Below are 15,179 nucleotides of genomic sequence, written 5' to 3' on the forward strand. Positions count from 1 at the left end.
GACAGCACAGATAATCTGGCAAACTTGAGTGAATCAGCTTCAGCAGTAGGTGGGAGCTCCTGGCAATGTTGTGTTTCCTTGCTCTCTCTGCAGCTTATTTTCCTGCTGCAGCATGGGGAGAGCTTGTTTGGCATTCTCAGTATTTGAGCATAAAAGGTTCAGCTTCTGTCTTAAGTAAAGCTGTCACTTTACGCTGTACCCTGGCAAAAATAAATACTGTGGGTTTGATAAGGATATAATTCAGTGGAACCTGTAGGAATTGCTCATTAGCTACAGTAAAAAAAAAAAAAAATCTACAACAGCAGTTGATTCTGTGGCCTTTCCTTGAGCAGGGCAGGTCATATGCATTGCTTTTGATTCCTCCTCCTCTGCAGCAGCAGGAGTACCAAATAAATCAAGTAATAGACATATGTGTGTCAATATTGGATAAGGAAGTAGGAAACTGGATTGTTACAAAGGCAGTAAGCCAGAAACAGTCTTCTACCTGAATTACCATAGGTTACCCCTGTGGAAGTAGGTTAGTGGGAGGATTAGAAACTTTAAAATAAATAATGGAAGCTTTAAAAGCTATGCTTGACAGCGTTTGTGATTATGCTAAAAAGAAAATCACATTTGCCTGCCTGCAGATCAGCCCATGTGTTTACTCTCTGATTCCTCAAACCTCAGCTGTTCCCAGGCTTTTGCTTCCCCTCTCCCCCTTCCACACATACCTTTGGCTCACTTCTCTTACCATACGCTTCTCTTTCCTGACACAGCACCATAAAACTGGGTTATAAACCAGAAATTGTCAGGAAAGCCACATAAACCTTTCTACAACTTTGGCAGAGCAGCCGTGCAGCAGCAGAGCTTAATGAAACACTGACGACTCCCACAGCTGCCAAATATGAGAAGGGGAGGACAGTTGTAGGAGGGTGAGAAGCAATAATTGAGCAGAGACAGAAAATGGGAGAGCTGGATGATGAAATCCTTTAAGAGGCCTGTCACTTATTTCCTTAATTCCATTTTCCAGAAGTGTTATTTAACCCACCGAGGTTGCTGCTGGCAAGCTATTGCATAGGGAGTTTCAAAAGGCAGAACAGCTTTGCCAGAAGGAGATATTACTCTTCTGCAGCTTAAAAACACCTCCAGAACTTTCTGTGTGAAACACCACACTAATATTTCTGTGCTGAAGCTGTTGAAGGGCAAGGGCTTTCTTTTATTACCAGTTTAGCTGGTCTTTCAAAATGGATGGCTCTAGTCTAGGTGCAGACATGGCATGAAATAGTTTCCAAATTTTTGGGAGTTACTTCTGCTGTAACAGTGTTGATTTATTTGCATCCAACTCCTAAGGGAATCAGAAATTTGAATTACAAGTTTTAAGAAAATGTCAGACAGTTTTCCTACATCTCTAACCTAATACCATCATTTTAATTTTCCTATTAATCATTTGTTCCTATGTCTCTAGTGTAGATGCAGATTTTGTCTTGAGTCCTGTCCTCATGATAGGGAGTGACTAAAGCAGAAATGTGGGTGCATTTTAAAGATCTGAATGGGCTGTAAAAGGTTTAAATGTCACAGCAATGCAGGAAGCAGGTTCCTGCCCTTGAAAACAGACAGCCCTCTCCCCTCAAAGTGTCTCTATGGTCCTCTGTGTTTTTCCTGACTATTCCAGACTTCTGCTGGTAGAAAAAATTTTCTGCTTTTTACCCTTGGATGTCAGGTTTTTGCAGTGCCATGTTTTTTATGTCTCTGCAATATTCCTATTAATTATTTGTTCTCTTGATTATCACTCTCCTCAGTGCCCATAATGGAGAAATTGTGTTTTATCCCTCCGGTCTTGTGTCCCACAAAAAATTCTTGGCTTCCACAGAGGAGGCAGCCCTGTACATCCTCCAGAGCAGTAACAGAGCAGCTGAGTGAGCTGAGAGCTCAGCTCCCCAGCCCTTGTGCAGCCATCCCTGCTGACAGGACCGTACAGGAGGGGGATGAGGGACAGGAGAGACTCCTTGCAAGGGGCTGATGTTTGTGTTCCTGCAGTGTTTGGCTTGCAGGGCACACGTACTCCTGCCTGGGAGATGGGGTAATGTGCTGACAGCTCCTGAATGTTGCAGGCTAAGCACAAGAGCTCTGATTCCACAGGCACAAGAGGAATTTCAGGATGTGAATTTTACCAGTGGGAAGATTGAAGGCCCAGTTTTGAGATGCTGTTTATGCAGTGGGTTGTTCCTGAGACACTGAGTGAATCAAGATGCCTGACAGCTTGCTGGGCAATCATTTTAATGTAGGAAGTTAAACAGCAGTGAAAAACCTCACAGTTTTGTTCTGAGTTTTTCCACCTGCTCTCTTGCAACTGAGCTGAGCCCCGTGATCACAACTATTGGTCAATTTTTCACCATTGTTGTGCTGTTTGCTGCTTCTTCCAAGGTTCTGAACAAGCACTTGGCTTGAGCAAGTGCCTTATGTAGTCTGAGCAGGAGTCATTGAATGAAAAGCAAAATTTTAGTCTAAAAATGAAGTCCTGTGTAAGCTTCATTTCTTCTCACCCCAGCAGCTGTAAGATATGGAAGATACTGTCACATTAGGGCTGAAAATTAGAAGCTGTCTCGTCTCATGTGCTGCCAGACTCTGATTTCAAGAAGTAGTTTAAATTATTTCCTTCTTAAAAGCTTGTACTCTGGCTGCTCAGATCATGGTAATGGGCACCAGCACCAATTACTGTGCTTTCTGTGCTTTTTTTAGCCCTTCTCTGTTGGTCAGAGTTCCTGTTTCAATCCAGAAGTTAGAATGTGGTTTCTCATGGGTGCAAAAAACTCGGTGTACAAGTGCTGACTGTACCTCAGTAGTGCTCAGACCACAGTCAGGCCTATTCCAGTGCATTGGTTCAACAAATGTTGGCTCAGGTATGGTTTCTCTGGCAGCTCAGGGTTCCACTCCATTAAAAATCCTATTATCTGAGGGGAGGTAGCAAGAATCAAAGAATATATGGTCAGTTTCATGTTGTCAGAACAGGCATTGCAGCTTGTTTGCAGTTTCTCTGGGAGACATAAATGTGTGGCAAGTCTGTATTTTCATTTTAAATATAAGAGAATGCATATTTGGCTCAATTTATGAAATTTTTCTGAAACTCCTACTCCTTATATAGATCCTCCAAAGCTAAACTGCTTCAGTTTGCAGTGGTTCCTATAATTTTATGTATAAGATGAAAAACAGTTAGCAGAGTTTGAACTCTTCCACAGCTTTTTGACAAGGATTGGTTCTGCTTGGTGCACTCCTTAAAAATAGTCTAAACAAAGCAGATTGTATAAGCAATGTAGTTTTAAACAGATCAATGTGAAATATTTTTAGCAGCATGCAGTATTTTATACAAGGATGAAACTGTGGAATAGAAAGCATTTGCAGGGCACGACAGCTTCTTGTGTTCATTGAGAAATTTGTATGGTGTTTATTTAAAGTGTATAAACAAGTCTCTAGGTGATGATTTCTAACAAATGAAAATAGGACCTTAGCATCCTATTCCCATATCAGATCTTATTGTTAAGCTTATAAAGAACTATTTTTCCCCCAATAGAACTTATCAAAAAGAGATTTTGAATAGAAACTGGTGCATGGGACTTAATCTTTCTTCCATGTAACTCGTGACCTCACGCAGCCCTTAGACTGATGGTGACACAGTGAGCATTTCCTGTGAACCGTGAGCAGTGCTGGTCCCACTATTGTTGGGCACTTTTTTTGTCTGGGAAAAAACAAACCCTTATTTACTAGAAGCCAGTGTCCTGTTTGTTTGTAGCTGGCTGGGAAATGCCATATTACAAGGGTCTCAGTGGCAGTCGCCACTCCTAACAGAAGCTGTTGTTGTGTTTTGCTTTTTCTCACTGATTTGTATGAGACTTCTGAGTCTGCCTTGTGACCTGCTCCACATTCAGTTCACATTCAGCCACAAATACTAACCTTGTTTATCCAATATGTTTTTTCCCTCCTCGGTGTTTCCTCAGATTAGCTGTCAGTAAAAGGCTAAATAATAATCCTCCAGTTATTATTCCTTCCCCATGAGGCCACCAGGCTCCTTTTCCAAGTTGGTGGATGGCAGTTTGCTCTGAGAGCTGCTACCTGGCAAGGCAAGTGTGGAGGTGGAAAATTACAGACAAAATAAAGGAACAGCATTAAATTGGTAATGGGATGCAGCTGCTTTGGCCTTTGAGTCTGCATGTGTGTCTCAGCAGCTTTTGGTAAAGGCATGTGCTGCATGAAACCGCACGTGGCCATACAAAATCCGTCCCAGCTGAGCTGTGGCCTCTTCTAGGGGGACACAGCAGCTCTCAGCAGTTGGGACATTTCACTTCTGGCTGCAAGAGGTTGTGGACAGGCTGTCAAATGGATGACAATCCCATGGCTGTGCTGCCTTGAAATCCAGTCCAAGCCAGCATCTGTGCATCTGTTGTGCACGTCAGAGCCTGGATGCCGCAGGGCTGCTGGCCCAGCACGTAACCACAGCCAAGTTTATTTAAAATACACCCCCCAGCTGAGTCCTTGCCACTGAATGGGGGCGTCACAAGGAACTTCTTGGTGTCAAAACATTCCCTCTGCCTCTGCATTTCTGCTTATTGTTGTCTTTCCTGTCTCAGCTGTTTTCTGAACTGTCTTCCCATTTTAAAATATGGCATAAAAGGGTGACATTCTGTAGGTTTGGCAGCATACATATACAGAAAAAGGAACCATTAGGATATGCAATTACCTTCCTCAACTTTCTAACGCCCTTGCAGACAGAACTTTTATAAAGTTTCATATTTGGAGCTCATTCTTTTGTGGCAGAAAACTTCCGGAAGACTTAGGAGGGTTTCTGTTGTTTTATCACTGACACACACACACGCATATACACACACAATTTCTTTAAGTATTTCAATTTTCAGCCAATTTTTTTTTCTTCTCTTGCCAAATCACACAAGCCAACCTAAATATGCACATCATGTATGCAGACATTCAAGATACTAAAACCAGAACAGCTTCTTTTAAGGGAAGAATAGTATTTTGGGGTTGGAGTTCTCCTTGTCTGTCTGGAATGTTCTCATTAATATAAAAATGTCTAGCACTAAAGCAAGCTACTGTTGAAATGATGAAGGTCCTGCAGACTCTGCCAGCATGAAGGGTGAATTTTAGGAAAAGCATCTGCAAGGTACCTTTTGAAGTCTCACTTCATGGGGCAGTGGAGGTCGTGCTCAGTGCCTGAGAAAGCTCTTTCCTGGAAAACTCCTGGTAGAACATGGCTGTGAGCTTTACAAAAGTCTGATTTCCCAGCAACAATGCTGAGCACAGACATCAGAGGTGACACCTAAATCTGCACAGAGAAAGAAGACACTTCTGGGCTCTAGAGCTCTTCAGAGTTTTGGTTCACTGGGCAGACTGAGTTTATCAATTACACATCTCAACTTTCACATCTAGAAAGCAAACACAAAGGGAAACTGGATAATTCACTTTCCTGCCCACTGATACAATGATTGCTCTGTCTGCCTGTGCATTGCTCAGGTTGAGGAGGGAATTCTCCCAACAGCAGATTAATTTTTCCCTGTACTGCTTTTAGTTTTCATGTGTGCCTGCTTCCCACCAGGAGTCTTCTCTGACCCCACTCAGTTGTTTTCCACTCGAGTAACCAAAGACATTCTGATGTGACAAACTCACAGTTTACATACTTACAGTAAAGCCATACACATCACTTAATAAATGGCAACAGTTTGGAATTCTGCATAACTGTATGTAAAACACACATGGTGGCTTTATAAACTGCTGGCTTACTCTTGGAATGCAATTTATCAGGGCCCTGCCATTTAGCTCATGGAAGCAGTCCCATGGCATGGCTTCTCCAGCAAGAGAGAAAGCAGGTTGTGCTCATGTCAGTGATTCCTGCCATCACCCAGTCTATGGGAATGGCTCGTGTTTCACTTGAAAGTTATCCCTTTCCTGTTTACTTGGGGGAGCACTCAAAGCTTTTTAGAAATTCTTCCATTTTTCTTGGCATTGGGCTATTAATTCTTGTATAGATTTTTATCGTGGCCTCTTTTTCTAAAGATAGAGATTTTGGCTGCTAATGAGTAGTTCAATAAAAAAAAAATCAAAGTGGTTTTTCTAAAAAAGAGTCTTGAAACATAATGTTCTTGGGGTTTCAAGTGTCCTTTTTACCCTTCCATAAAAGCTACATCCATGGCTCTGTTCTGAAATCATTGAGATTCATGTCTTCTGCAAAGTAAGCCATTTTCACTGTAAATATTTAGATTTAGGCTTTTATTTATAATGCTTAGATGTTACGAAGATCACCCTTTGCAATAAATAAAAATAAATTCTTCCCAAGAAAGCATTTCAGTCTCTCTCCTCTGACTCACACATGGAAAGATAAAACTCATTAATTTTAGTCATGCATCAAAGGTTAGGTAAAAAACCTTTTTTCCTTCCTTTTTACTGACCTGTAAAATCAAACCAGACCTTAATCTGATTTTGAGTTATTACATGCAAAGTTGATCTTGAAAGTACTTGAAGTCAAGTACTGAATGTTTTTGTAATAATTTTAGGACATTTTTATGACAGTTAGCTGTGGCTTTAAAGCATAAAAAATACCTATCTGTCCAGTTTGGAAATGTGCAGGTTTTACAGTTGAAGGAGAAATATTTGTAAACAGTTTTTAGTTCTATGCAGAAGTAATTTCAAATCATCATTTCAAATGGTTTGTGAGTTTTCCAGAACTGGTTTTTTTTTTGTTAACACACCATAGAGAAGTGTCATTGCAGACTGGAGACAAAGTGGTGGCCTCAAGGACAGAGGGACAGTGAGCTGTGCCAACCCCTGGTGTCCCTGATTTGCTCTTCTCTTGCTTGTCTCTCATCCACCAGTGTTTCCTTGTTGTTTCTGCTCACAGCCTCCATTGAAACAAATTGTTTGTCTCAATGGATGTTGGATTATTAAAAGAGAATCTTTGTGTCCATTTTACTTAAATGTGTCTATTTGATTGTTTATTCACATAAGATGCGATGAGGCTTGTTAGGCTGGTGACAGAGCTCTTGCCAGCCTTCACCCCTGTGTTTATTTAAAGTCTCTGTGTGATTCACTGCAAACCATCCCAGCATCTCACAAGTGTTTACTGATGGATGAGCTCCATTGAGACGTCCCAGCTCATAACTCACAAGTCACAACATAATTCAGAAAAGAAATGTCTGCTTTCAGCACACAGCCCTCGTGCAGTGAAACACCATCAAGTTATTCCAGATGTTGGTGATCACTGCAATGAAGATCCATGACATTGGTTAAGCTGCAGCTTCTCACTGTGTTTGAAACACTCTGCAGGGACTTGGCCTCACACAGTAGCAGCCTTGGGTGCTGAACCACTGCTCCCAGGATGGCTCTGCAGGCTAAATGGGATGAGTGTTTACATGTTGCCATTTCTTCTGTGTCCTGCAGAAAAATCATTCACCCTAAATGAATCATGCCCAGCCTTTAGTTTTATCTGCCTTGAACTAAAAGTTTCCTCTTCCCCATCGTTAAACCAGCGCAGGCACTGATAAGTGTCAGCATCTTGGAGCAGGTGAGGTGCCAGTTAAACATGAGGTGCCTGAACCTGCTTGTGTGCTTGGGAAGCTGTTGAACCTGGTGAAGTTAAAGGGAGTGTTAAAACCATAGGGGGATGGAAGTTTTCCTTGCACTTCTGCTTGAATTGCTGGCTTCCTGACTTGCATCTTTGATGAGGATATGGTGCAAATAAATGCTGCAGTCTGGAGGCACTGTGGCTTCTTGAACAAGAGCTTTAGGTCTAATATGCAAACACACAGAGAGTTATGTCTCAGCTAATACTTCCATGTCAGCCAAGACATCACCAAACAGCAGGAAAAGCCAAGCAGGAGACAGTGACTTGAATCATGATGTGAATGTGGTGCCACCTGTACAAACACAGCCTTTTCCTAAAGATCTGAATTCTTTTGCAAAGGGAATCAACATTTCCATGGTAAGTACTGATGTGGAGGCCTCAGTGCAGGCCTGCAGCTGCCTGTAACAAGGAAAGGTGGCTGAAGCACGATGCCATTCCCTGGGGCACAAGGTTCATGGCAAACACAGGTTGGGAACTTTCAGCAGGGGCAGGTCCCTTCCAATAACTCTGGACTCATCAGGGCAGCTGTCACTGTTAGCTTGTTCATTAGCCAAAGTTGAGTCAAATCACACAGACCTTGGCCTCAGACCTGGATTTTGAATCCTGATGATGAAATTGATTATTTATGCCAAAAAATAGCTTGTTTCCCATAATATAATCTCTGTATCACCACAGAGTGTACAACACTCTTGGGAAAATCTGATCTGTCTCGTGGAAGAAGCCAGTGTTGCTAGTCAAGATTTGGTGCTACTTTTAAACAGCAGCAGATTAGACTTCCAAATTTGCATCAGAGGTTATTTTGGGCAGGGATTGGTATAATCCTGCTTGGTAATGGATGCCTCAATGTGCTGAACAGGGAGCACAAGGTACAGGTTGATCTCGCCAGCAAAGGTCAAATGCTGCTCACACTCACCAAATATGGGTTTGGATAATAAATGCTTTTCCTTCCTGGGATAAAGACACTGAGTTTTTCTGTCTTGGCATCACTTGGAGTGCAAGAAAGAGATTGTTTTGTTTTTAACGTTATTCTGAGAGCCGCGCTGGAGTGTTACCTGCCCTGTGCTGATAAACGAGCGGGAGGCAGGTCCCAGAGGAGCCAGCCTGGCTGCTGCTGTGGCCAGTCTGCCATCTGCAGGCCACTGCTCCCTGCTGGGGATGTGCAGAGCAGGGCTTGGGAGCTCTTTCTTCTCCAGAAATTATTATTTTTAGTAAGTTGTTGTTTTCTAGTTAATGCTATGTAGTAAATTTTAACTTTTTCTCATCTGATCCCATGAATAGTCATCTCTGTTCTTAAAGAAAGCAAAGACAGTAGGGACAAGGAAACATTGGATTTATCTAAGTTGCTGAATAATTGCTAATTGTTGTTTTTATTGTCTGTAGTTCATTTTTGTAAGTAAACATTTTTGTGCTTAGAAATGGGACATTTCATAAGACATTCAAATTCTGTCCTTTATTCTCAGTCCATTAAATCTTTAATAACTCTTTTGTGGGGGTGGTCTTAGATGAAAGCAGCATCACTATAATGTTCAATTTTGAATCTTAAAGGCTTTGTTAAGCAGGGATCTGTGTATATGACAGCCAGGCAGCTTCCAAGCACCCCAAAATCTTTGGTTTTATGTTCCACTGAACAATAGAGGACTCAGTAGCAGAAATACTTCAATTGTTACCTTCTTATTGCCCAGGTATTTGAAAGGCAAACAATCTGTGCTTTCCTTAGCTATTTTTTAACCATTGCTAAAGAATCTTAAATGAGTTTTTAAGTTGGGAGAGAATTCACTGTAAATCAATTTACCCTTTTCAATGCTGTAACAAAACTTCATGTATAGAGTGAGATGTTTGGTGTGTACCACATAACCTTTCCATCATTTTTGTCTTCCTTTTAGGTCTTCCTGAACAATACTACAGCCTCACCTGGTTCCTCAGCCCTATCCTGGGCTTGATCTTCACTCCGCTCATAGGTTCGGCCAGTGACCGCTGCACGCTGAGCTGGGGCCGCCGGCGGCCTTTCATCCTTGCTCTCTGCATTGGTGTCCTCTTTGGAGTTGCACTTTTCCTTAATGGCTCTGTGATAGGTAAATAACAGGGAAATGCCCTCCATGCATCCCCTGCTAATGTACCTGCTTTGAGATTTTAATGCAGGAAGTAAAGATAATGTTCTGCAGTTGGTTTACCTCATATTTAACGTTAAAATCATTAGAAATCTCCACAACCCTGCACTTGAGCTCTGTCCATCTTGGCTGTTATTATTTGAACTCAGAGTTACAGCACTGTGCTGAGCATTGTGCAATCCTAGCTGTAACTGGTATTAATAACAATGTTATTAATACAATGGTTGCCAGAATAACGTTTGCAGTCGCTGAGACGAATTTGGTCGATCCTTGACATGGGAAAATTGTAGCAACCTGTTCACAGGGAAATGTTTCCTGTTGTGATCCATTTTCCCTTTAATGCATATCTGGCAACACATCCTGTTTCCAGCATTATTTCAAAAATTATCTTTTCACTTTTTCTTGTGCTTTTCTTAGACCCAGTATTGAAAAAGTCCAGAACACAGTTAATATTTGTTTATCAAAAACTATGTGGGAAAATAATTTTTCCTGAGCCCCCATCAAAGCTGGTAAAAATAGTTTCCCTTGAACATAGTTTACTACGAATTTAATCTACAATCTCTTTGTAAATTTATTGTAGGAGAGGTGACAGCAAGTACGTTTAGGAAAATGTTTACAAAATGATTGGACTGATGCAAACAAAAGGAACTTAGCACCTAATAACATCCTCTTGGCTCTCTTTTTTGGGATTAGATGCAGCTCTATTGTGAAACAGGTCTACTAATTGAGGGAAATGAGTGGAATGTTACCTTGGCTCAGCCTGTTAAAGCCAGACTGGAATACCATATGATTGGCTTCAATTCTCAGCAAACTGCAGTGCATAAACTATTCAAATAGATGACATTTAGTTTATGCTTTTTAAATTTATCCAAACAATAAATATTATTTATTTGCATTGTTATCATATGGCATGGTCCTGGGGTGATTGTATGGTTTGATATCAATTGTATTTAGTTGTCATCAATTGTATTTAGTTGTGTCTCCAAGACTTACTCCTCTTCCTCCAGATGTTTGCAGGATGTTAGGCTGGAACCCCCTTACAAGATTTTAAGTGATAAGAAGCTCTCAGTTCCACACAGTAGTTTAGACCAGGAGCCATTGATACTGGCAAGCAAACCTCAGGCTCTGTTTATAGGCTTATTTTGAAGCCTTTTAATAAATCAGCACAAAATATTGTAGATTTTTCTGCTTTGCTTGCCTATCCTCAATCTCCAGTTACTTGCAATTTGGGACAACAGGAGATGCTGCAAAAACTGTATCCGACCCTCATTCATAATGCGGCCTCTGGCAGTAGGAGTCATAGGGAGAGGAACCAAGAGCACAGAGGTTGGCTAATCCCAGTGGTGATACAGCCCAGGAGAACACCTTACCCACCTCCTGTTCTCTCCTGCCCTGTTCAGGTTTCCAGCAGATCTACCGCAGTGTTGGTGTTTCTGCTGTAGGGTTCAGCTGAATGTGGAACATTTATAAATTTCTTTAGCCTTCAAAGAGCTTGGTATAAATGAGGATTCAATATGCAGGAATCAGCGCTTGAGATTTAGATGATTTTTGGTGCCTTAGCCAGTTCATCTCCTTCCACAGACATTTTAATCAGTTGCACTAATGGTTTTATCAGCTTCACATGTGTAACTTCTAAATCTCTGTGATTTGAGTAATTCGTGCTTTTGTCACTGGTTCATCTCATGACAAATTATCCAGCTCTGCACTAATGCTGCCTTTCTACTCAGTAGACAAAAAGCATTTCATCTTATGCTGTCAACAGAAGCTGACTGATGCTTTTTGCAATGCAAAATACATCCATGTTGCTTCATCCTTAAAATTTTTGCTTATAAAAAGCAATCTAGAAAATAGGAATGTTTAAGAAAAGCAAAGAGAGCGATGAAGGGGTTAAATTTCACTTTATCCTGGTGTACTGTGACATTAAGCATTGTGTGAGGAGTGCTGCCAGCAGTGCAGTTACCTGTGGATGTGTCTGACAGATGAAATGTGTTATTTTGGATGCTCCCTCTCCCACCATGGCTGTCTTTTATAAAAATAGCCTTCAGCATCTGAAGGAAAATACAAGGGATGAATATGAAATAATACCCAGTGCTCCCAGAGGTTTAAGAGATGCTTTATAAAATAACATTTTGATAAATTTCAGTCTTAAGAACATAAATCTGTCTGTGTCCCAGGCCTTCCATGATGCTGTGCCAAAGAGCTGAAATTGCCATTTTGCTCCCTAAAGAAGTTTTTGCAGTGAACATGTTGGGCCACCTCTCTCTGAAGGTGTTGAGCTTGTTCTTAGGAGTTTGCCCTTTTTCAGTGAGATGCTCAGACAGCTCTCCCATTTCTCCCCAGGTCTGGCTATTGGTGATGTCCCGGACAAGCAGCCCATTGGAATCGTTCTCACGGTGCTTGGGGTGGTGGTGTTGGACTTCTGCGCCGATGCCACCGAAGGGCCGATTCGGGCCTACCTGTTGGATGTGGTGGACAGTGAAGAACAAGACATGGCCCTGAACATCCATGCATTTTCAGCTGGTATGGAGTTAGCTGAGATGTTTTTGGCAGCTGTTCAGTCTTTCTGAAGACCAGGTCGTGGCTGAATTGATTATTCTTGAGCTCACTTCTTGCTTTTTTCTGTTCCACAGGTCTTGGAGGAGCAATTGGTTATATGTTAGGAGGGTTGGACTGGACACAGACCTTCTTGGGTAGCATTTTTAAATCTCAAGAGCAAGTCCTTTTTTTCTTTGCAGCCATTATTTTCTCTGTCTCCGTCGCTCTTCACCTTTTCAGCATTGAAGAAGAGCAATACAACCCTCAGCAGGACAGGATTGATGATGAAGGAGACACACTTTCCAGTGCCAAATTCAGTGGCAGTCTCCCCCCGCTGAATCGGCTGAATGTAATTAGTGAGGAAGAGCCCTATGGAGCTTCCATGTTCCATGATGAGGTTCAGTCAGAGCATGACCTCAATATGGAGTTCCTTGAGGTGAACATTGTGAGAAGCAAGAGTGACTCAGTTCTGCACATGCCTGATGCCACACTGGAAATTGAATCGGAGCTGCTTTTCCTGCATGACATCGAACCCTCCATTTTTCAGGATGCTTCATATCCAAACACTCCCCACAACACGAGCCAGGAGATCATGAAGTCCAAGCTCAACCACCTGTCTGCTTTCCTCAGGGAGAACGAGAAGGAGGAAGAAATGTTGCTTGATAATCGTTTAAATGAAGATAAAGTCCCAAACATCAATGGCTCCCTACCAAAGGAGTTCCTCAACGGCCACGCCAGAATAGGCATGAAGCAATCCAGCACTTCCAACTCCATGCGGCGGCGCCGGCACATGTTCTACCGGCAGCCCTCCTACACCTTCTCGTACTACGGCAAGATCGGCTCCCACCGGTACCGCTTCCGCCGCGCCAACGCCATCGTGCTCATCAAGTCCTCGCGCAGCATGAACGACATCTACGACATGCAGAAACGGCAGCGGCAGCGCTGCCGGCACCGCAACCAGAGCGGCACCACCAACTCCAGCGGCGACACGGAGAGCGAGGAGGGCGAGACCGAGACCACCGTCAGGCTCTTGTGGCTCTCCATGCTGAAGATGCCTAAGGAGCTGCTGAGGCTGTGCGTCTGCCACCTCCTGACCTGGTTTTCCATCATTGCTGAAGCTGTGTTCTATACGGATTTCATGGGACAGGTCATCTTCCAGGGTGATCCCAAGGTAGGAGCCATTACCATGGGCAGGCCTGCTCAGAGTCCCTCATTTCTGAGATGTGCTCAGTACAACAAAGTGGTGTTGGTGTTTGTGTCTGTTGCAGGCCCCTTCGAACTCGACTGAGCTGCACGCCTACAATGCTGGGGTTCAGATGGGATGCTGGGGGCTGGTGATTTATGCTGCTACTGCTGCTGTTTGTTCAGGTAAGAGACTGTGCAGTCACACAGTGGAATTCACCTCATGCATGTATTTCTAAGGTAAAAGTGAATCATGGAATATTCTGAGATAAAAGGGACCCACAAAGATCATCCAACTCCTTGCCCTCCTGAAATAGTGTTGCTTCAGTTGGTATCCACCTCCTTGTTTAAGGTAAAGGATATTTTGGAAAAGCATTTATTGTGGTCATAAGGGGAAGGGCTTCTTTAGAATCAATATTAAAAAGTTCCTCCAAATGTAGAGGTGGAAATATGAACAGATGGTTAAGTGGCATAAAGCACAAAATGAAATCAAAGGATATTCAGTGGCATTTAACAAGCCTTCAGGAAACTAAACTTGGGCTTGGTAGATTTAAGCATATGCAAGAGGGTTCTTGCAAAGACTGTTTTTAAATCAAAATTATAAATATGTATTTCTGAAAGTCATTCTGCAGATAATTTGCACTTCCAATAGACTCTGAAATTGAAAGTTTTTGCCAAAATTAAATTCTGCCTTTTGCAGCACACAGCAGGCATGTCTGCTCAGCTCAGTACTGTGGGGACTGGCTCTTTTTGAAGCGTGAGCACATCCTGTTCCCAGGGAGGGCAGGGCTGTGCTGGTCAGACAGCCCAAATATGAGCATCCACCCCCTAAACAGGATATAGGGCTGCCATGGCCACATCAATTCCCTAAAATTTTAGTGAGTAAACTGATATTTAAGGGGAAATGGCTTCAAACTGAAAGAAACTAGGTTTAGATTGGATACTGGGAAAAATTCTTCCTGTGAGGGTGGTGAGGCTCTGGCACAGGTTGCCCAGAAAGCTGTGACTGCCCCATCCCTGAAAGTGTTCAGGGCCAGGTTGGATGGGGCTCAGAGCAACTTGGGATAGTTGAAGGTGTCCCTGTGCATGGCAGGGGTGGTTGCAACTGGATGGTCTTTAAGGCCCCTTCCAACTCAAACCATTCCATGATTCCTGATTTATTCTTTATCTCCGCAGCCTTGTTGCAGAAATACTTGGACAACTACGACCTTAGCATAAAAGTGATCTACATCCTGGGCACGCTGGGCTTTTCCCTTGGCACTGCAGTGATGGCCATGTTCCCCAACGTGTACGTCACCATGATAATGATCAGCACCATGGGAATTGTCTCCATGAGCATCTCCTACTGCCCCTACGCGCTTTTGGGACAATACCATGAGATAAAACAGGTATGTGGAATATTTGGAGCATGTATGTGAATCAAGGGGGAGAACATTCATGTTTCTCTTAGGTTCATGGTGGCAAAATAGATTTGTTTAGTCCCATTATTGAAGATACCTGCTTGTCTGGGATGTGTGCCAAAGCTTGAATGGATAGTAAATAGCAGGAGCTGGTGCTGAAATCAGATAGTCTTGGCATTGAGTTGGCTCAGAGGGGGTCACAATTGCTTTTTCCAATGCTGAGGTATAAAACAATCTGGGTGCATACGGCAGATGAAGACAAATTAAATTATTATTGGAGTGAATATTTGCTATATATCTAGTTGTTACTCCTGTCTTGATGTGGTATGGTAGTGTTACTCAGGTTTTTCA

General features: G+C 42.6%; 1 protein-coding gene across 5 annotated transcripts in view; it reads left to right on the forward strand.

Annotated features, from left to right (window-relative positions):
• The window catches only part of SLC45A4 (solute carrier family 45 member 4), an 85,165-nt gene that overhangs the window by 63,468 nt on the left and 6,518 nt on the right, over positions 1-15,179 (forward strand). For all 5 annotated transcript variants that reach the window (XM_054296173.1, XM_054296092.1, XM_054296341.1 and 2 more), the window contains exons 3-7: positions 9,487-9,675; positions 12,052-12,231; positions 12,342-13,417; positions 13,515-13,614; positions 14,605-14,816. In XM_054296173.1, the coding sequence (XP_054152148.1) occupies positions 9,487-9,675; positions 12,052-12,231; positions 12,342-13,417; positions 13,515-13,614; positions 14,605-14,816 (1,757 nt within the window). The remainder of the gene's footprint in view (positions 1-9,486; positions 9,676-12,051; positions 12,232-12,341; positions 13,418-13,514; positions 13,615-14,604; positions 14,817-15,179) is intronic.

The sequence above is a fragment of the Melozone crissalis genome, unplaced genomic scaffold (genome assembly GCF_028551555.1).
Source record: "Melozone crissalis strain CALT ecotype California unplaced genomic scaffold, PUWL_Pcris_2 ptg000002l_1, whole genome shotgun sequence".
Classification (NCBI taxonomy): domain Eukaryota; kingdom Metazoa; phylum Chordata; class Aves; order Passeriformes; family Passerellidae; genus Melozone; species Melozone crissalis.